Source organism: Chaetomium tenue (genome assembly GCF_020726465.1).
Source record: "Chaetomium tenue strain MPI-SDFR-AT-0079 chromosome Unknown F5144scaffold_4, whole genome shotgun sequence".
Taxonomy (NCBI): Eukaryota; Fungi; Ascomycota; class Sordariomycetes; order Sordariales; family Chaetomiaceae; genus Chaetomium; species Chaetomium tenue.
The window spans coordinates 2,700,322-2,719,438 of NW_027117332.1; the positions used below are offsets into that span (position 1 = coordinate 2,700,322).

Consider the following 19,117-nt stretch of genomic DNA (forward strand, 5'->3'; position numbering starts at 1 on the left):
ATCGATAGTGTTCTCGACCTCTCAGGTATAGCAACTTGTGCAAGTAGGCTCCGATAAGCAGGCTGCGTTGCACAAAGACTTGTTAGATACCTTTCAATAGTTGAGGATGGGAGTAAGCAGGCACTCGCAGGTAGCTAGGTACCTAGTATTTTTTCCAGGGAGTGAGTGGTCTTCAACTCATGTCATGGGTGGTGAGCACAGGAGAGCGTCAACCGGGTCGACTCCTCAAACTTCTTGAAACGGTTGGCAACAAGAGGAATAAAAACTTGGCAGATTGCACGGAGAGTCGGTTTCTGGCCTTTGGGACTACATGCAGAACCCCACCGAAGCGCGTACGTCACCATCCAATCTCGTCCGATCCGCATGACTCCGATATCACGCTTAACCTGAAGAGGAGGATTGTAACTTGGAAGGAGCAAAGTCATGATGTCAGATTTGCCGACCGGAAGCAATAATTGCCGGACAGTGAAGTTTCTGAAAGTGTGATGTGCTCAGCTGGTTGGTTCCTAACTCGGAATTTGACAACATGTTGATAGAACTACCCGGGATCTGGTGGTTCACTACCATCCTATGATGTCACACTCATACCACCTACAGGCTGCTGCCTAAGAAATTAGTAACAGGACCGGAAAGCAAGACCCTGAAGGCCGAATAAGTCCAAGAACCAGTAAGTACCGTACCTAAGTACATGTAGGCACCTACATGTAGGTAGGTTAGGTAGGTAGGTTGCTGCTACCTACCTAGCTTACCGCTGGCTATATTTTATCATTGTCGAAAACATGTCAATATGATATAATAAGTGAATTTAGGTCATTGTAAATAATACATAAATGGCATGGCCGAGAGTCTTTTGGACTACGACCTATGCTGACAGCGTTGCAGCCCGCTATCCCATGGTGTTTCAAAAAGAGCAGATCCATCTGCAGTACTAAGGTATATCTCCTTGGTAAAGGTTACGTCCCAGTCCCCCCATAGCGCGGCTACCATGGTAAGTAGGCACCTACCTAGGAAGGTAGGTAGCAGTTACCACGGCCATAGGCTCGTAGCCATCTTTGGTGGCGGCCCCCAAGACCCAATACCTATCCCCCCAGATCCCTCTAATTTCAAGATATGCTGCGTCTTCGTTAGGTCTTGTAAACGCCAATCCTCTATGCTCGACATCCTTCAAGATAAAGTGTGGACATCCAGTCCGAAAGTCCATCACCCAGCCCGACTCGGCTCCCTTAGCCCGCCGCAAAACGGCGACTCTTCAAAGTAGTTCTCCTCTACCGATCGCAGGGATCGCGCCCGTACCGGACCTCCAACCCGGGCCGTCCCTGGAGCAAGCGATGAGCAGTCTGTGCCTGGCAGCGGAAGCTCCCAAACCGAAACTCCACCACCACCAGCCTCAGCACCCCAGCAAACGTGATGCGATCCTCTGTCCCGACAGCAACCTCATCCATCTCAAACACAAACTTGGCCTGAAACTCCGCCAGCAACGCGCCTACGTTAATCACGCCCGGCAGGCCCGTCACGCGCACCACGCGGGTATAGCCGCGGGGAAGCGTCGCCTCGGCAACCCGCGTACGGTTCCGCTCGACAACAACACGCTGCCCGCCCACCAAAAGGGGCTCTGTCGTCGGCGTAGTTGTAGGAGTAGGAGTAGGAGTAGTAGTAGTAGTAGTAGTACCCCCCTCCCCACTACCACCCCCTCCCCTCCCATACAACCCCCAAAACCTCTGCGCGGCCCCCCTCTCAAAAAACACCAACTTCGCCGCCGCCGTCGGCCAGCCATACGGCCGATTGGCCGGCGCAATCACCGTGCAATACACCCGGCCGACGCCGCGCACCGCAGCCAGGAGCGAATGCACCGTGGTGCCGGCGGGCAGGCCGCGCAGCCAGAAGCTGCAGCTGTGGTCCTCGGGGATGTTGGCCGACAGGTTGCGCGGGTTGTTGATGTCCCCGCGGTAGTTGCCTGATACGCCGGCTTCGTGGAGGTCGCGGCGGGGGGCGCGCGGCGCGTGGATCAGGTCGGCGGTGGTGACTTGTTGCATGCGGGAGGGGGCGAGGGTGGTGGTGGGGGTGGGTGTAGGTGTGGGGGTGATGGCTTGGCTGGGGGCGGGGGTAGTGGTGGTGGTCGCTGGGTTCGAAGTGGTACCGGGGATGGCAGCTGGGGTGGTAGCTGGGATGGTAGTTGGGATGGTGGCTGGGTAGCCGGCGGTCGGGTAACTTGCTGTCCGGTTGCTGACGGCTGGGTAACTTGTTGCCGTCCGGTACAAGTAGTCGGTGGCCAGGTAGTTGACGACCGGGTAGCTTGTTGCTACTGGGTAACTTGCCACCGGGTAACTTGCTGCCCGGTAGTTGGTGGCCGGGGGGTTGGTGGCCGGGTACATGTGGTTGGTGACCGAATACATGTAGTTGGTGGCCGGGTTGGCCGGCCCTGTGGGCGTTGGAGCCCTAGCAGTCTCGCTACCTCGGCGGAAATCATGGGTGATTGGAATTTTGGTTCCATTGTCTGCATTGTGCAACCGGTTAGCCTTTCTTCTTTGAATAACATTGGCTGCTAATGACTGGCACCTACCACCCTCGCCGCCTTCCTGGGCCGCCGTCGAAGGCAAGGTTCTTGCCGGACCGAAGGCACCATTTGGCCCAAACCACCGGCTACCCCTCGCTCGCTGCTCGGCCGTATCGCGAAGGGCGGCTTGGCCACCAGGCAAGCCGCCGCCGGGCAAGTTGCCGTAATCGTTGGCGACGGCCCATTGCTCGGGCCGGGTAGGATTCTGGTCTGACATTTGAATCCTTGTCCTTTTGACGACTTTCGAGAAACCCTACGGAGGAGCGAGCCCCCAAAGATACTTGAAGCGAGAATACGGGAAGAGAAAAGGTAAAAAGAAAGAATGCGCCTTTCAAACTACCTAGTCAGTGGCTTAGGCGAAGGCCACTGATGGACGGCGAACAGTGGGATGGTTGATTTGATGGCGTTGTTCACACCAATAAATACAAGAAATAGGTCGTGAAATGCGGGGATAGGGCTTAGGTGTGAAAAAGGGTCGCTGTTTTTATTCACCGCGCGAGACCGCGTTATAGATCGGACAAAGTTGAGATAGAAGGACAAACAAATATCTGAACATGACCTATACTCGCTCACTGTTCATCACGCAATGACCAATAGCCTTTCCCCCCAATCTGGGCAAGGAGGATAATGACCATTAAAGAAGTGTGAATCCCTGCAGCCATTTAATTCCTGACTTGATGTTTCAATTCAAATTTCACTAGTTTATGAGAGAGCTGGAAACGTCCACGTCGTTGTTGTTTCTACAGTGTCCTACAGCGAATACAATCCTGACCCGCACTTTACCAGACTAGTCTCTGCTGAGCCTTTAGCTGTTTGGTTGCAACAAAACTACCAACCTGACGCCTCGAAGGCTGGGGTCCCGTGAGTAGTAAAGTGGTATGTATCTGGTAAATCTTGATTTGGGTTGGTTGAGTATCGAGCAGACAAGACCAACACAGGAGGTAGGAGAGCTGTGGGGTCCTCGGAATTTCGCAAATTTCAGGCAAAGGCTATTTACAATTATGAGATCTAAGTAAGCTCGGGTTGGAATAACTCCTAAAAGTAGACCTGCACTTGAACGGTGGGTTTCTTGCCTACATCTACAAAGAGCTAGGGACCTAGGTACCTCTACCTGGGTAACGTTGAGTTTAAAACTTGCTTTTCGATACAGTTTGAGATTTAGGGAAAGGTTCGGGATTCGCACGGCGGCCAAATAGTTGGCACCAAATCGTAATCCTGGATAAGGTTAACATGTACTTCCTTCCCTTAAGAATTTAGGTCTCTCATATATTAATACCACGATTATTACCACACACTGATAATAACTCTAGTCGTATGTTTCTAATTATTTTGTCGTTATATTAGGGCAGTAGTGTCAAGGTTCCACGATAAGCTGAGGGACAGATGGTTTTTAGTCAAAAAATACAAAGGATTGTTCTCATGCTTCTTTGAGTGAAGTATGCTAGGGCTAGAACTGTTCATTGTTGTCAATGCAAACAAGGGGCTAACCCCAACCCTGAGACCACACCAAGGGCCTCGATCGGTGGGTTAGCCGATCGCCCCACCTGCACCCCAGCGCTGCATTGTTTACACCTGCAAGGCTTAACCTGGATTACTGGCTCTCAAGGGAGGCAGGTGTCGCAGACCGCAGGTCCACGTGTGCAGCCACCAAAGGTCGCGACTGACCGACTGACCGCCTGAAGTCGACACACAGCCGTCAATTGCAGCTGGCCGATTCTGTTCTAACAACAGCAAACCTAGTCGACAATGTCGTGATGGCCAACCTCAACGGAACCTCGGCGCTCAGCCGCGCGAGGTCGAATCGGGCTTCTTCAACTGTTGCCTCTAGCAAACCGGCGCAGAATACTTCTCGAGGGACCGCGCCGGGGACAACCTCGACGACCACCGTTTCCCACCCGACCCTCTCTCCAACCGCTCCATCACACCTTTCCCTTTTCCTGGGCAACCTCCGACTCCTCGATTTCGACCTCCACCCTCAGTGGCCCGACATCAGCACGCACACGTTCAGCACCAGAGATGCCGCAGGGGGCCAGAAGAAGCGCGTGCAATGCGTGGAGTGGGCCCTGTACCACCTCTTCAAGCTTTGGGACCCCGAGGAGGCCCGCAACAAATTGCAGCCTTTCTTTCCGCCGCTTGACCAAGTCCAATCACTCAATCTCCGTGCCGCACTGCTTCGAGGGCTGGAACAAGCAAAAAAGAATGGCATTCTGGGTCGGGATGCGGTCGTGCGCAAAACCATGCTGGATGAGTGTAAAGGAGAGAGGTTGGAGGAGGTGCTCGCGGTATTCTCGTCGGCTGTCCTGAGAAAGGTGGTGGCCGAACAACAGCTGAATGGAGGGGGCTACCCTGCCCTGGCCCAAATTCTCGCTTTGGAGAACCGAGGATATTCTGGCGAGCAGACAGAGCTGACAGCACTGGTGTTGGCACATAGAGTGTCGCTGCGCCGGATGCTCGCCGAGAAGAATGCGTCGCGGGAGCGGTTCAGGGAATTTTCGGAGTTATTGACGACGAAGGAGAAGGCCATCAAAAAGAAGCGCGAGGCCGCCGAGGCTGCGAGACGAAGCGGCGAGGGGAAAATCATCACTGATGACCAAAAGCGCAAAGTTTGGAGCACCGTGCGAAACAACTGGACCGGCGACGAGCGTTGGATGGATGCGCTTCTCTACGGCGACAGCAAATCGAACAAAGATGGGTTGCTCAATGCCCCATACGACAGGGTTTGGAGGCGGGTGCAATCCGGCCGGCTTGCGGAACTCGAGGAGGCATCCGCCGGGCTTCTGAGTCAGTTGGATAGCAGAGTTCGGGATCAACAGGAGAGGCTGCAGAAGTGGCAGGGATTTCGCCAGAAGATGTTCGGCAAGTCTGGGTCTCAACCGGCAACGGAAGAGCAAGGACAGGAAACCAAGCAACGAGGTATCGATCTCAGATTCAAGGCTCACGAGGCTCTACACTTCGACCGCATGAGCCCGAAGAAGCTACCACGCGCCATCCCCAATCAACTCGATAGCCACTACGAGGCGCTCATCACGGGTCTTAGGTTGGATTTATCCAGGATCAGCCCCGCAGTTTCAGCCATTCCCTCATTCTTCGAGAGACCGCGAATAGAGAGGCCAACGTATAGAATGGAAGATGGTGAGTCGGAGTCCGAAGTGATATCCGACATCAGTGGCCACGAGCAGACGCAGGTCCTCCCACGTCCATCGCCCTCTCGCCGAGAGCCGGTCAAAGTGTCGGAGGAGCCTGCGTTCGAACCTGTTTTACGGAAGGCGAAGACCTTCAATGAGGAACATGCATTCCTTGATGAGGAGCCACTCACTCCATCGCGCCTTCAACGGTCATCAACAATGCAATCCAATTCCTCGTCTATTAGAAGGCGGCAGATCACGGATTCCCCAACAAAAAAACCAGAACGAAGACTCAGCATAACCCCGAGACGGAGACCGCGCCCACCATCACCCACTCGCTCCCCTCCGCGCTTGACCGCCCCCTCTCCCGAACCCCCACCTTCGCCCGAGAGGCCAATCTCCCCAACACAAGATCTTGCAGACCATATCCTCGCCTCCATGGATGCCGCCTCTCCATCACCTGTCAAGAAACCACGCCACAGGCTCTCCCTGGCCGACCGCACCCGTCTGACCCTGGCGCGGCGCACCTCCCACGCCAACCTCCGGGTCCCAGCCGACGAAGACGAAGACGAGGAGGAAGAGCAAGAGGAAGACCCATCCTCCCTTGAGGACACTGAAGAGGAGAACGGGCTGCCCGCGCTCAGCCCCACCCCCATCACCATCCCCACCGTTAGCGAGCCACCGGCAGCAGACGACGAGGAGGAGGAGGTCGCCGGCGAAGAGGAGCGGTACGAGGACCTGACGGCGCGCACGCGGCGGAGCATGGTCGGGTATGAGGCGGCGCGCCAGAAGGCGCAGCTGGAGCGGCGGCGGTCGCTAAGGAAGGCGAATCAGCCGCCGTCAACACCCGTTGCTGGGAGGAGCGCCTACTTCCCGGCGGTGGACGAGGAGGAGGGCGTGGATACCACGCTGTTGCTGGCGGAGGAGCTGCTTAGTGGTGGGAAAGGGGGGGATTATGAGGCGGTGTTTATGAGTAGGCCGAAGTTGAAGACTAGTCCGGTAGGGACGCCGACGAGGGAGTTTTGGGATTGAGTTTTGTTTTATGATGGGGGGGTGTATGGGTGGGTGGGTTGTTTATGAAGGGTATGATGTGGGATGCGGAGTACACTTGGCTTAAGCAGCAGTTATGGTAATGGGAGGATGATGGGTGGCCTGTGTTTCACGCGGGTGGTAACGATTATGATTGATAAAGTTCGTATATTGGATGTCGTCAGCAAACTATAAATACAGATTACCATGTGAACCAAGATCTAGTAGCCATGGCATTTTTCCTTTACACATCTTGCCTTGACCTGGCTCTACGTCATCCCCCAAACCCAGCCGCCAGCCCCCCGCCGCCAGTCTATGATGCACAACGGCCGCCACAGCACCACAACGCCATTTTCTCCCCCCCTCACACCCTTACCACCCCTGCCCCTTCAACTCCATAGCCCGCGCAATGCAAGCCTTAAACCCATCCTTAAACCGCACCTGCCAACGCTCCCGCTTCTGGCGCTTGCGCTTCAGCGCGGGGCGCTCGTAGAACTTGGACAAGCGCACGTCCGTCTTGACGCGGTTCTGCGCCACGGACCGCTGCAGCAGGCGGAAGCCGCGCGCCAGGTCCACGCTGCCCTTGATGTCCACCGTGCGGCCCGTCGACGGCCGCAGCCGCAGCTCCGGCTCCGACACGTCGTAGTTCTTGGCCAGGAAGGCGTCCTCGTTCCACGTGCTCATCATCCCCGTCCCGGCGCCGGTGCTGGGTCCAGTGCCGAGTGCCTGCTCCATGTCGTTGGTGATTTGGCTGGGCAGGTTGTAGAGGTTGTTGTTGCTGCTGCTGTTGCTGGTGCCGGTGGGGGCTCGCCCGGTAAGCATCGTGCTGCGGATGAGGGGGCTTCTTCGGGCAACGCCGGTGTTGTTGGTGTTTTGCGGGATGGCCCAGACGGGGGAGAAGCGCTTTTGGCTGTCGAGCATGTTGCTTTCGCGGAAGGGCGGCCGCGGGGGCATGGGGGCGCCGCGGTTCTGCGAGAGCGAGAGCGAATGCTGCAGCCGGGCGGTTCGCTCGTAGCGGGGGTCCGGGAGTTGCTGCTCGGCTACGGCGGCCGCTTCGGACTGTTGCTTGGGGTTGTTGGTGAAGTGGCGCTGTTGGAGGAGGATGCTCGAGGGGGAGGGCCGTGTGCTCGCGAGAGAGGGCCTCGTTGCTGCCGCTGCCGAACGGCAGACTGAGACGACCTGGCGGAACTCCATGATTCTGTAAATTTGTTGTGGTTAGTAATCAAGCAGAGACTAATGCAAGTATCCCCGGAGCCAGTTCGAAACATACTCAATTGATCATGGATGTGCCGTTTTCCACTTCATGAACACCGTGAGCTCCTAACGACGATTCGACTTTCGATTTTCTAAAGTCGCGCCCCGGCTACGCTAAAGTTAAAGTCGCAAGGGCCACTTCTGCAGCTTGGCGGATCGGGATTGGTCGGTGAATCATGGGTCCGCTCCGATTTTGCCCGTTTCCAGGTTCCCAATGAGATGGCACGGTGGGATGGGTGGGATGGAGACTTCTTTTGATCCTGCTTGCATCAAGTGGACCGTGCACATCGGCTATCCAATCCTGGCGAACTTTTGCTCGTCGCGATCGCGGCCAGCCATTCGACATCGCCTTCAACATCCTGCATCTGTCCCAATACCCAATCCCACAGCAAACCGACCGGGTTAATACAACGCCGCATCTCCCCCCTAAACATCGACATACATTATCAGACGCCCGTGTATTCCATACCCGACTCGCCGCCATGGCGTACAATCCCTACGGAGGTTGGTGACCTAGCCTTGCGCATTGTTTGCCTCTTCCTTACGACAGCCTCGTTATGGTCCCGTTTGTCTTTGGTTGCGCTGACACACTGTTCTAGCCCCTCCCTTTGGAGCGCCGCCGGCTTATCCATCCTACCCAGGCGCGTCGCATGCTCCGGGAATGGCACCGCCCCCTGGCTTAGGTATGCCCATAACCCACGACCCCACGACCCGCTCGCTCGCCCGCTAACCGCCCGCTAACTCGGTTGTCCAGGTCCTCCACCAGGCATGTCCTCTGCCCCTGGGATGGCGCCACCTCCTGGTGTCCAGCAGTCCAATAACGCGACGCAAGCTAATCGACCAAGCGGCCTTCCTGCGTCCTTCCAAGCGCCGCCGAACCTGCCCAACATCAACTTCAACGCCCCCGTGATCCGTCTCGGCGCCAGCATGCCACCGGCGAAGCCCGGTTCCTCACTCACGAATGACCGCAAGGACTCATATACCCCTACTTCTGGTCGGCCGGGGCTGGGTTCGGAGCGTGGCATGGACCAGTCCCGCGCCCAGATGAGGGAGAATATGCAGTCGCTGGTACCACCCACGACAGAAGAGCGGCTCCGAACGATATTCGTGCACAAGATCTCGGACGGTGTTGGCGGCGAGGCGGGCATACAGAGGCTGCTGAACACGGTCGGCAGGCTGCGGCGGTGGGACTCAGGGCAGTCACATCTGTCGGAGCACAAGGGGGCTCTGTTTGGATTCGCACAGTACGAAGACCCCGAATCGCTAGCTGCTGCAGTCGAGTTACTCAAAGACATCGAGGTGCCCCTGAAGAAACAATCACCGACCGAAACCCTGCCCGCCGACGAAGACGACAAGTTTGAAGGTATCGAGAAGGCGACGCTGAAGGTCGAGGTCGATCCGAGCACGGTTAAGTACCTGGAATCTTGGAAGGAGAGCAGGGCAGACGACTCGGCGGTCGACGCGCGATTAAGCGAGGCGAGGTCTTCGCTGAGGCAGCTGGTCCGGGACTTGTTCTACCCCCGTGTGGCCGGCGGCCGCGATGGTGATGGCGACACAGCTATGGCCAACGGTTCAAACGGTATGGGCGACGTCGAGGTGATTAACATTCCCTTGGCCCCCGAAGACGAGCTAGCAGACATCCCCGCCGAAATGCGGGCGACAGTGGCTGCCGAGATCGCAGCGTTTAGAGACCGGAGCAATCAGCGAGATCTCGAGCGCCTCCGTAAGGAGGAGGAGTTCGAGGAGATGGAGCGGCAACGGAACGGCGCGCCTCGCAAGTCCAGGTTGGAGCAATCACCCCCACCGAACAACTCCAATATGGTTCCGCTCGGGCCTCGTGGCGTGCCTAACGCGCCATCTGGTCCTCGAGGGCAGAATCGGGGAGTAGACTTCGTCAACGGCGGCACCACGAATGGTCAGTTCCGGGACGAGGATGACACGGACGCAGACGACGACGAACTCTACGGCAGGGAGCTTGCGAAACAACGCGCAGAAGACGACAAGATCTACCTAGAAGCGGAGCGCAAGTGGGTCAACCGGGAACGCCAGCGCGCAGCGGCCTTGGATAGAGAGCAAGAGCGCGAAAAGTCAGAGACGGAGGGCTTCGGCCGGAGGAGAGACGAGCAGCTCGAGAGGGACAAGAACTGGGACGACGACCGTGAGGCATCGCGCAAGGGCCACCTCTACTACCGCGACCACGGCCAATGGATCCGCGAGCGGACGGCGTTCCGGGCGGCGGAGGCGGCACGGGACGAGATGGACCGGCGCGGCGAGGAGGACGAGCGCCGCAGGGCCCAGGCCGAGATGGAGCATGCTAAGGACATGGCCGACTCTTTCCTGGAGCGACAGGCCGAGGAGATGGAGAGGCAACCGGTGGCCCCCGCGGCACCGCAGCGCGTTACCATTTCTTTTGGCGCGGCAGCACAGAAAGCGGCGCAGCGCACGGCTGGCGCGCGGCGGACGGTGGCCGAGGTGGAGGGCCTGCTGGACGACGAGGAGCACGACCAGACGACCAAGCGGCAGCTCGTGCCCATCAAGTTCGAGCCCATCACCGACACCAAGGCCATGACGGAGGAGGACATCCAGAACGCGGTCCGCGCGCTGGCCCACGAGATCCCCGTGGACCGGGACGGCCTCTGGGCGTGGGACGTCAAATGGGACTACCTGGAGGAGTCGGCGATCCGCGAGAAGCTGCGGCCGTTTGTGGAGAAGAAGGTGGTGGAGTACCTGGGCGTGCAGGAGCAGTTCCTGGTGGACGTGGTCGAGGAGCACCTGCGCAAGCACCAGAAGCCGGCCGAGCTGGTGGAGACGCTCAGCGAGGCGCTCGACGAGGACGCCGAGGACATGGTCAAGAAGCTGTGGCGCATGGTCATCTTCTTTACCGAGAGCGAGAAGCGCGGGCTGCCTGCGTGAGCCTGTGTGGGTTGCTGGCTGGGGCTGGGGCTGTGGTTTGGCTACCTAGGATTAATCCACCTGTATATTGTTTAATGGAGGCGTCCCCGGCATATCTCTTGGCTGTACCAAAATCGACATCATTGAAGGTTGTATTGGGATTTTCGGCTTGTCTTTGCCTTTAGTTGTATTGTACTTGGTTTGCCCACCATGTGTGTAATCTGCTCGCCATGTGTGCTCCCCCGTATGAGGTTCAGGGGGTTAAATCCTGAGATGATGTTTTGTTGAAGTCGTTGGCTGCGGAGTTGGAGATCCGGGGGAGCCTCGGCCCCGCCAACAATCCCTGCCATTCGCATCCATTACCCCAACAAATGACGATGAGGCCGCGGCAACACCGGGAGGGGAAGCATTTAGTTGCCGTTTTGGGTAGGACGTGCCTGGGGTAGCCGAAGGAGCGAAGCTCGGGTTGCATTGATTGACTGCCGAGTATTTGACATTCGAGCATCCAGGGTTTCACGTTTCCTCAACCTTTTTGTCTTTTGTCACACCCGAAACTACAACGTTCAACAATTGATGACTTACGATTTATCCCGGCTCAGCACATATCCGCAGCTCTAGTCATCATCAAGAACTGCAAGAACAAAAGTCAACCAACTTCAAACCACCATCTACTCAAGCAACACCACAACGGTCTATCTCCACAATCCCAACTCATCCAAACCAACCCAACACCACCCACAACCACAACCACAACCACAACCACCCCCCAAAATGACCCCCCCCTCCAACCCCCCCTTCCCCTCCCCCCCCTTCACCACCCCCCCACCCCCCGTCCCCAACATCCACCTCACCCACCCGCACCCCCACATCCTGCAAATAACGCTCGCCCGCCCCGCCGCCCTCAACGCCATCCCCGCCGCCCAGCACGCCGCCATGGCGGCCCTCTGGGCGTGGTACGACGCCCAGCCGGCGCTGCGGTGCGCGATTCTCACGGGCGGGGACGGGAGGGCTTTCTGCGCGGGGGCGGATTTGAGGGAGTGGGATCAGGATCATAATAGTGGTGATAAAAGGGGTGGGGGTGGGGATGGGGGGATGGCGGCGAGGTATCGGGAGCGGTGGATGCAGGAGGGGTTTGGGGGGCTGTCGAATCGGGCGGGGAAGAAACCGGTTGTGGCGGCGGTGAATGGGTTGTGTTTTGGGGGCGGGATGGAGATGGTGATTAATTGTGATTTGGTGGTGGCCGATGGGAAGAGGGCGAGGTTTGGCCTGCCGGAGGTGGGCAAGGGGGTTATTGCTGTGGCGGGCGCGCTGCCCAGGCTGGTGCGGACCGTGGGCAAGCAGAGGGCGGCGGAGATGGCGCTTTTGGGGCGGACCGGGTACACGGCGGAGCAGATGCGGGAGTGGGGGTTGGTGAACTTTGTGGTGGGTGAGGGGAAGGCGGTGGAGGAGGCGTTGAAGGTGGCGGAGGAGTTGGCGGGGAATTCGCCGGATGCTGTGATCACGTCGAGAGAGGGGTTGAGGTTGGGGTGGGAGCCGTTGGGGCCGCAGGTGGGGACGGAGGTGCTCGAGAGGGGGATGTATGGGAGGATGGATGGTGGTGAGAATATGAAGGAGGGCGTGAGGAGCTTCGTGGAGAAGAGGAAGCCGGTTTGGAAGGACAGCAAGTTGTAGTGGGTTGGGTCCATACGAAGTACTAGGGTTAGCTTTCCCTGTCTGTCAAGCTTCCCTATTTCATATCGCCTGTTTCAATGCGCCAGAAGATCCCCGCGACGCAGGTGTATAATATATCGTCTCAGAGCCGGAAGACAGACACCGTCATTATCACAACATCGCATTATCTTTGGTCAGAAGAAGGAGAACATATGAACATTGTGGCCCAGAACATCCCTATTCACTCGGTCTATCCAAACAGTACTTAATTGATCACCCCTAATCCGTGATCTATTTACAATTGTTGTCTCTTTTAACCGCCGAGAAGTTCGAATTAGGCGTTCTCTTCAACCACTGGGCTGGGAGTGCGTGCAGGCTTGGATTCCTCCACTGGGCCGGGAGTGCCTTCAGGTTCCGCATCTGGCTCATAAAGGATAGCCATAGCAGTGCGCGGCACCGGGGTAAAGTAGAGCTCCGGTTCAGCAGGCCGGACCCATTCAGAACGGCAGTACTTGTTGCATACATGCTGATGGAAGAAGTTGTTGATGCCATTCACGCCCAGGTCGGTAACACCATACTCTCGGGTCAGGGAGAGGATCACGGGGTTAGAAAGGACGACCTTGGTCCCGTAGACACCGCCCTGGAGGTCGCAGAGAAGGTATTCCCCTCCGGTGATGTGGTAGCTGAAATCTGGTCAAACATGTTAGAGGGACGCGCGGACGAGAGAAGGGGAGGAGGTTGTACTTACGGCTGAGTGCCTGCATAATCAATGACCACGGGTTGGTACCGTCGCCCCAGTAACAGTTTCTCCAGCCCGTGTTGCTGTTGAACCTTTCAAAGTTTTCGATGTAGGGCTCGCACAGGGCCCTCCGGCCGCCCCAGTGGGCATCGCCGTCGTTAAATTTCCACGCAGCAGGGACGTTAACCTCGATGCGTTTATCCACCATCCTTAGTCGGTTGAAGTGGGCCACGATTTCGGTGGCTTTGTTGACGGCCGTCGTGTCGTAAGTGAAGTAGTCTTCCTCAAACCTGATGGCTGTGGACTTAAACCACTTCACAACACAAACCTCGCCCCGGCGCGGACCACTAGTATAGCTCCCCCTCGCAAGCCAACGATTCTCGCTGGAAGCGAAAGGGGATTCCAACTGGCGGTAGCTAACCGAGCCACCACTGGAATGGCTGTAGCGAGCGTCTTCCGGCGCGGAGAGGAAGGGAGAGCCGTAGATGTTGACGCAGGCAGCGCATCGCGAGTTGCCCTCCCCAGCGGCCCACTGACTAGGCGAGAAGGAACGCTCGGAGCGGGTCCGGTTACAACTATTGCAGCGGTGGCTGATGGTGGAAGACATATTGAATGGATGAGTATATAAAAGGAGTTGTCGCACTGGAGTTGGACTTATTGATTTGTTGGTCGAGAGTTGGGAACGGAGAAGGGTAACGGCTCGTTGATGAGAGGTATTCGTATTTATAAAGACCATGGGTTTTGTACATTGGACTTACCGATATATGTTATTGTGCTAGGAAGTGATCAGGTCACGAGCCCTTTGTGGGCTCTTTGTGGCTGAACAGACTACGCTGCTTGTTTTCAGTTGGGAAATGCGAACATAGTCACCTAGCCGCTTCACTGCTTCTATCCCAACAGTTTCAGTTGACTCACACAGTTTAATTTCAGAGTACCTCGACAGGATATTACAAATCAAAACAAACATGAATCCATCAACCCTAATCAGCCAGCCAACCTTTGACTTATACCTACCCTAGCCATCAACCCATCCTCATTCCAGGCTCCTGACACCCAAACGCCCCCTTTTTAACCCCGAGTAGACACTCATCAACCACCCCACCCCGTCCAATCTCTACCATCATCATCCCCTCCATCACTACTACCTCCACCACAACAACAGCAGCACCCACCCAAACCTCAAACCCTCCCCCTCGCCAACTCCTGCCTCCTCACCTCCTCCCGAAACACATTCCCCGCCTGCCCCTCAACCCCCATCATCCTCCTCGCATTTCCCCTCAACCCCTCCAAATCCGTCTTCACCACCCGAATCTCCACCGCCCGCCCCTTCAACTTCACCCTCCCCCCACTCCCACCACCACCACCACCTCCCTCTCCACCCCCATACCCATACCCACCCCCATATCCCGACCCCCCCATCACCCCTCCTACACCTCCCCCCATCCCCTCCTGCCTCCCCCTTCCCCCTCTCCGCCTCCACCACCCCAAACACCCACACCCGCCCAAACCCAGGCGCGCCAGCACCTCCGGCCGGTGCCGCTTCAGTATGGCATACAGCGCCATGGCCAGCGCGGTGAGCAGGCCGAGGGCGATGGGGAGGGCTATGGCGAGGGGGTTGGGGGCGGCGGTAGGTTCGGGGGTAGGTTCGGTTGCGGTTGAGTTTGTGAGGGGGGAGTTGGTGTTAGTCAGGGTGGTGTTGGTGTTGGTGTTGGTGTTGGTGTTGGCGCGGAGGATGTGGACGCGGGGGCCGGGGAAGCGGATGGTGGCGGCGCCGATGCGGACGAAGGTGCCGTTGGTGGTGGGGGCGTGGGAGAGGGGGGCGGCGAGGGAGAGGGTGGCGGTGGTGGTGTTGCTGGTGGGCGGGAGGTAGGTGGAGAGGATGGTCCAGGGGAAGAAGCCGGTGTTGGGGTCGAGGGGGGCCGAGGTGAAGCCGGCGGTTTCGGGCGGGCCGTTGGTGCTGGTGAGGGCGAAGTCGGCTTGGATGAAGATTTGTTGGGGTGGGTCGGCCGGGTTGGAGGTGGTGAAGAAGTTGGGGTTCCAGATGACTGGTTGGGTTGGGTTAGCATGGTGGTTTGTAGGTTGAGAAGGGGATGTGGTGGCTTACTCTCTGCGATCTCCCCTACCTGCAGTTGAGCCCCATCCTGTGGGGAGCAGAAGGGAGTGTCTGGATCGTTATCGCACATGGTGAGAGCGAGCGAGATGAGGGTCAGGTTTAGACGAGTCAAAGGTGAAGTGGGTACGACGGCAACGGCAAAACAGAGAATAATAGTAATTCCTGGGATGATACTTGAAAAGAGTAAACAAAGCAGGGGAGAAATCCTTGTCGGGCGGAAAGTGGTTGATTGATATATGCCCGGTCGCCCCTCAGACCGTCAACGGCTCCTCGCCATTCCCGCAGCTTTCCAAGAATGGCCTGATGCATGGTGAGTTATGCATTCTAACGATTCTGGCTGTGTTCTCAACTTCACGGCCATCATGGTGGGTGTCACGGACCCCTTTCTCAGCATTGAAACTCGGTGTGGCGATCCGGCCGTCGGGCCCCTGAATCCAGGGGCCAACTACTCGTTGTCACCCCAAGTCATTTTCCCCGGATTTTCGCATTCCCCGCGTTTATCAGTACCTCGAGGATTATGTGCATTGTCCTCGTGGCATTTATCAATTCCTGGAGCACGGCAAGTGTTTTAGCGAAGGAGGTTGCCATTGGATGTCACTGTAGCATCAGTATCACAACATTTCTTCCTGTACCACACAGCCCACATTTCACACAACTACATTCTCTACCATGAATTTCTTCGTGAAATCTGCCGCCGGCAACTTTTGTCGCCATGAGTATTTTGGGTTCCGAGAACGTAAGATTGACAACATACGTAGATGTTGATGCAACACCAGGTGATGACCAAGGAGGCAAACCTGACTGCATACAAAAGCCGGAAAACGTCATTCTTACGTACCGGTCGTACAAGACACACCACCACATGCCATTAGTCATTTGATTTTGGTTTGCACGACTCGGTATAACCACGTGCAGCACCCGAGGACCGAGAAGCTCGCCGTGCTCGGTGTGCGTAGGGCTGGCTGATGGTGTGGCACTGCATGCCAAGCTCCCCACGGCTTCGTCGGAGCTACCCGAACTGACCAGATCCCTGGGACTGGTGCACACGACGTAGGCAGGCGTGACATGAGACTGGTGGTCAGCGGCAGGATTAAGGTGCTGGTTTAGGTAGCCTTGGGGTCCGCCTTGTGTCTCCACGTGGAATCATGCGAACGTGGGACTGCGCCGCGATCCTGCATCCTGTCAAAAGTAAGAAGCTGGAGCATCCGACTGGCGAGTTTGGTTTGATGACACAGCACGGTAACACAGATAATCGACGTCCGGTACTCTGGTGTGGAAAGGTGTTGGCATGCAATGAGTGTGTATAGCGAGGTAATGCCGTGAAGCAACGCTATGCTATCTAAATCTATGGAGCTTTTGTGCCGTGAAAAATATGTGAAATGTGAAAACGCCCAAAATATGCCCTGGTTGCCCCCGTCAACCAAACCCGAGTCGTGTGCCCCCATCATAAATCAACATCGCGGATGTGTGATATCTTGAATCAATGACCGATCCCCCGACGCCACCAGCACCTTGGAAAAAAGGAGAACCCCAATGCCATCATTGCCATGAGAATGACATGAACATTCATAAGCCGGAAGTCAAATCCTTAACGCTTGGCGCCTCCAGAGCCCTGCGATGGCAGTTAGCAATCTGACAAGATAACAAGGGAGAAAGGGGGGAACGTACGCCGCCAGATGGGTATGAGGAGCCGCCGGAAGAGCCGCCCGAGTTGGATCCTGAAGAGCCACCGGTCGTGGAGCCGCCGTAAGGGGGGAAGGCAACATCAGGCTTGAGGATGCCGAGGGCCGAGCCGTGCTTGAGCACGTCGTCCCAGTTGCGAGTCGAGTTTCCCGAGGTGCCAGACATTGTCGGTGGGTTTTGCGAAGGGGATAGCGGGTTGAGATTGTTGAGATGGGAGGGACGTCTCGGGGATGCTAGAGACTGGAGGTGCTGGATGAGAGTGTTTGTTGTGGTGGTGAGGTCGATGGGACTGGTGATGGTGATGGTGTTGCTGGTGCTGCGATGTGCTGCTGAGCATTGTGGTGATGCAGACTTGGTGTCCATGGCTTATATATCTCGGGAGACGAGCCAGACGACGAAGATGTCTTTGATAATGTGCCTGTACTTGTCGATATTTCTCAAGGCCGACAATGGCAAAGTCCTAGGCCGACAACGAAGGGGCAAGTGCTCGGTCCGTGAAAGCTAGTTGCCTAGGGAAGCTGTTCCGCATTCGGGTTCGGATTTGGGTTTTCTTACTACAACCTATAGGCACAACACTGTCGGTTCAATCAAGGGTTAAGATCGTGAGCTGGCTGTGCTAGAGAGAGCCTGGAGGGGTTGGGGAAGCAAGCAAGTTGTTTAGCATGATTGGTGGGAGTCCGTGGGTCACCGAGAGCTTGTGTGTCACCGTCTGGTGTATCATAGGGATTTTGAGAGTGTGGCCACATTAGATAATCGGTAGAAACCGTTTACCTGGTTACCTGGAAAAGGATTGCGGCGGATGGTGGAAATTTCAAAGCACGGCCACGGACAGGCTTTGCCGATTGCGCAAGTTAATACCAAAACTGTTATTTCACGCGATTGAGAACTGGGATTTTGGGGGGAAAGTGCGAAGTGCGAGCTGAGAGTCCGAGCAAGTGGGCCACACATCGTCGATTTCCGCCGGGCGGGGGCTTGCTAGCGGAGCGGGAGCGGCGCCGGGGCACAAACAACCGCCCGAATAGGCAATTAGACCCACTATACATGCGCAGCAGCTAACAGTGAAACCAACAATTTAAGCGCCTAACAGCCCCAGCCGAGGGCTGGAATTCGCCTCACCTCTGCTCCCCGGTGTGGTAAAATGACGTCCATAAGGAACGTGGCTTGAAATGAATGCAAACCCATCCACCCGGGCTCGCCGGGGTCGATTGTTGTTTATGAGGCACTGAGGCTCAGCAGTCGTCTTGCGCGTGGCTTTGCGAGCTTCCGATTCGTCGGTGCGCTTAAGGCTCGTGATTTCGAGCTGCGTTTCCGAGCTCTGCACAGCATCTAATTAATAGACTCGGATAATTCCCTACCTTGCCTTTGGTAGGCATCGTTACCCTCTCCGGCGATTCAATACACATTTCAAATGCTTTGTAAATTCAATCTGGTGTTACCATAGTTCTGACTCGGACGGGTGCTCCCAGGCTGTCCAGGTTGCTCAGCTCTCTAAAAGCAATTTCTAAGCGATTGAACTCGGGTAGTTTCTAAATTGGGAGGCTCTCGTGGGTTTGATGGTCACTTCCAGGTTGTTGGCTCGCCACGGGATCACCTGTCACAGTCGGGCCGGTGACAATTGCCGTGTGGGCGGTGCCCTCGGTTTGGGCGTAGTTATAATTATCCTGCCCTAAAGTCCTAGACGGAGCTGCTAGGTAGAAAAGTCAGTTGAGGATTGTGGCTTGGGAGCCTCAAATGGCATGGTTTGACCGCATGTTTCTGACCTCTGCCGAAATCGCAATGTGAGCTTGAGAGTATTCAAATCGAGATTTTGGGCAGCCACTGAGCCGAGGCTGCAGAGAAGAGGGTCCTTTGACTCCTTTTCGTCCAGTTGCGCGCACAACGCATAGCGGGGGTTGTATGCCCCAAAGAGACAGGCAGGCACGACATCCAATCGTGACTGCCCGGTTTCATTCGCGCATGGAGCGACAGAGAACCAGGCGGAAGCTGCAGATGGGTAGGTCGGCTGCCCGTTGTGTTTGACCCCAAAACATCCAATCAATGGGCAGCTCCCCAGTTACGGTTTTAGTACCTGGGCGAGC

At 56.6% G+C, this 19,117-nt stretch overlaps 6 protein-coding genes across 6 annotated transcripts; 2 read left to right on the forward strand and 4 right to left on the reverse strand.

Moving 5' to 3' along the window:
- Nucleotides 1–1,265: 1,265 nt before the first annotated feature.
- F5144DRAFT_630051 (uncharacterized protein) lies at nt 1,266–2,771 on the reverse strand (the record flags this gene model as incomplete). The annotated part of the gene is made up of 2 exons (XM_066792404.1): nt 1,266–2,494; nt 2,561–2,771. 2 exons carry the CDS (start codon nt 2,769–2,771, stop codon nt 1,266–1,268), a joined length of 1,440 nt encoding a protein of 479 aa, XP_066643291.1.
- Nucleotides 2,772–4,308: 1,537 nt separating this feature from the next.
- F5144DRAFT_592978 (HAUS augmin-like complex subunit 6 N-terminus-domain-containing protein) lies at nt 4,309–10,875 on the forward strand (the record flags this gene model as incomplete). The annotated part of the gene is made up of 10 exons (XM_066790415.1): nt 4,309–4,349; nt 4,383–4,605; nt 4,636–6,225; nt 6,514–6,652; nt 7,202–7,674; nt 8,083–8,087; nt 8,562–8,645; nt 8,773–8,774; nt 8,831–9,206; nt 9,402–10,875. 10 exons carry the CDS (start codon nt 4,309–4,311, stop codon nt 10,873–10,875), a joined length of 4,407 nt encoding a protein of 1,468 aa, XP_066643292.1.
- A 1,065-nt stretch (nt 10,876–11,940) lies between these two features.
- F5144DRAFT_573195 (ClpP/crotonase-like domain-containing protein) lies at nt 11,941–12,753 on the forward strand. The gene has a single exon (XM_066788947.1). The coding sequence runs from the start codon at nt 11,947–11,949 to the stop codon at nt 12,523–12,525; it is 579 nt and encodes a 192-aa protein (XP_066643293.1). The 5' UTR covers nt 11,941–11,946; the 3' UTR covers nt 12,526–12,753.
- Nucleotides 12,754–12,838: 85 nt separating this feature from the next.
- Nucleotides 12,839–13,850, reverse strand: F5144DRAFT_491707 (kinase-like domain-containing protein; the record flags this gene model as incomplete). Its single annotated transcript, XM_066785878.1, has 2 exons — nt 12,839–13,194; nt 13,253–13,850. The coding sequence occupies 2 exons, from the start codon at nt 13,848–13,850 to the stop codon at nt 12,839–12,841; spliced, it is 954 nt and encodes a 317-aa protein (XP_066643294.1).
- Nucleotides 13,851–14,422: 572 nt separating this feature from the next.
- Nucleotides 14,423–15,886, reverse strand: F5144DRAFT_649681 (uncharacterized protein; the record flags this gene model as incomplete). The annotated part of the gene is made up of 2 exons (XM_066792975.1): nt 15,348–15,886; nt 14,423–15,288 (listed from the first exon to the last, which is right to left on the reverse strand). Exons 1-2 carry the CDS (start codon nt 15,424–15,426, stop codon nt 14,423–14,425), a joined length of 945 nt encoding a protein of 314 aa, XP_066643295.1. The 5' UTR covers nt 15,427–15,886.
- A 1,058-nt stretch (nt 15,887–16,944) lies between these two features.
- F5144DRAFT_602905 (uncharacterized protein) lies at nt 16,945–17,204 on the reverse strand (the record flags this gene model as incomplete). Its single annotated transcript, XM_066791243.1, has 2 exons — nt 16,945–16,968; nt 17,025–17,204. 2 exons carry the CDS (start codon nt 17,202–17,204, stop codon nt 16,945–16,947), a joined length of 204 nt encoding a protein of 67 aa, XP_066643296.1.
- Nucleotides 17,205–19,117: the final 1,913 nt, after the last annotated feature.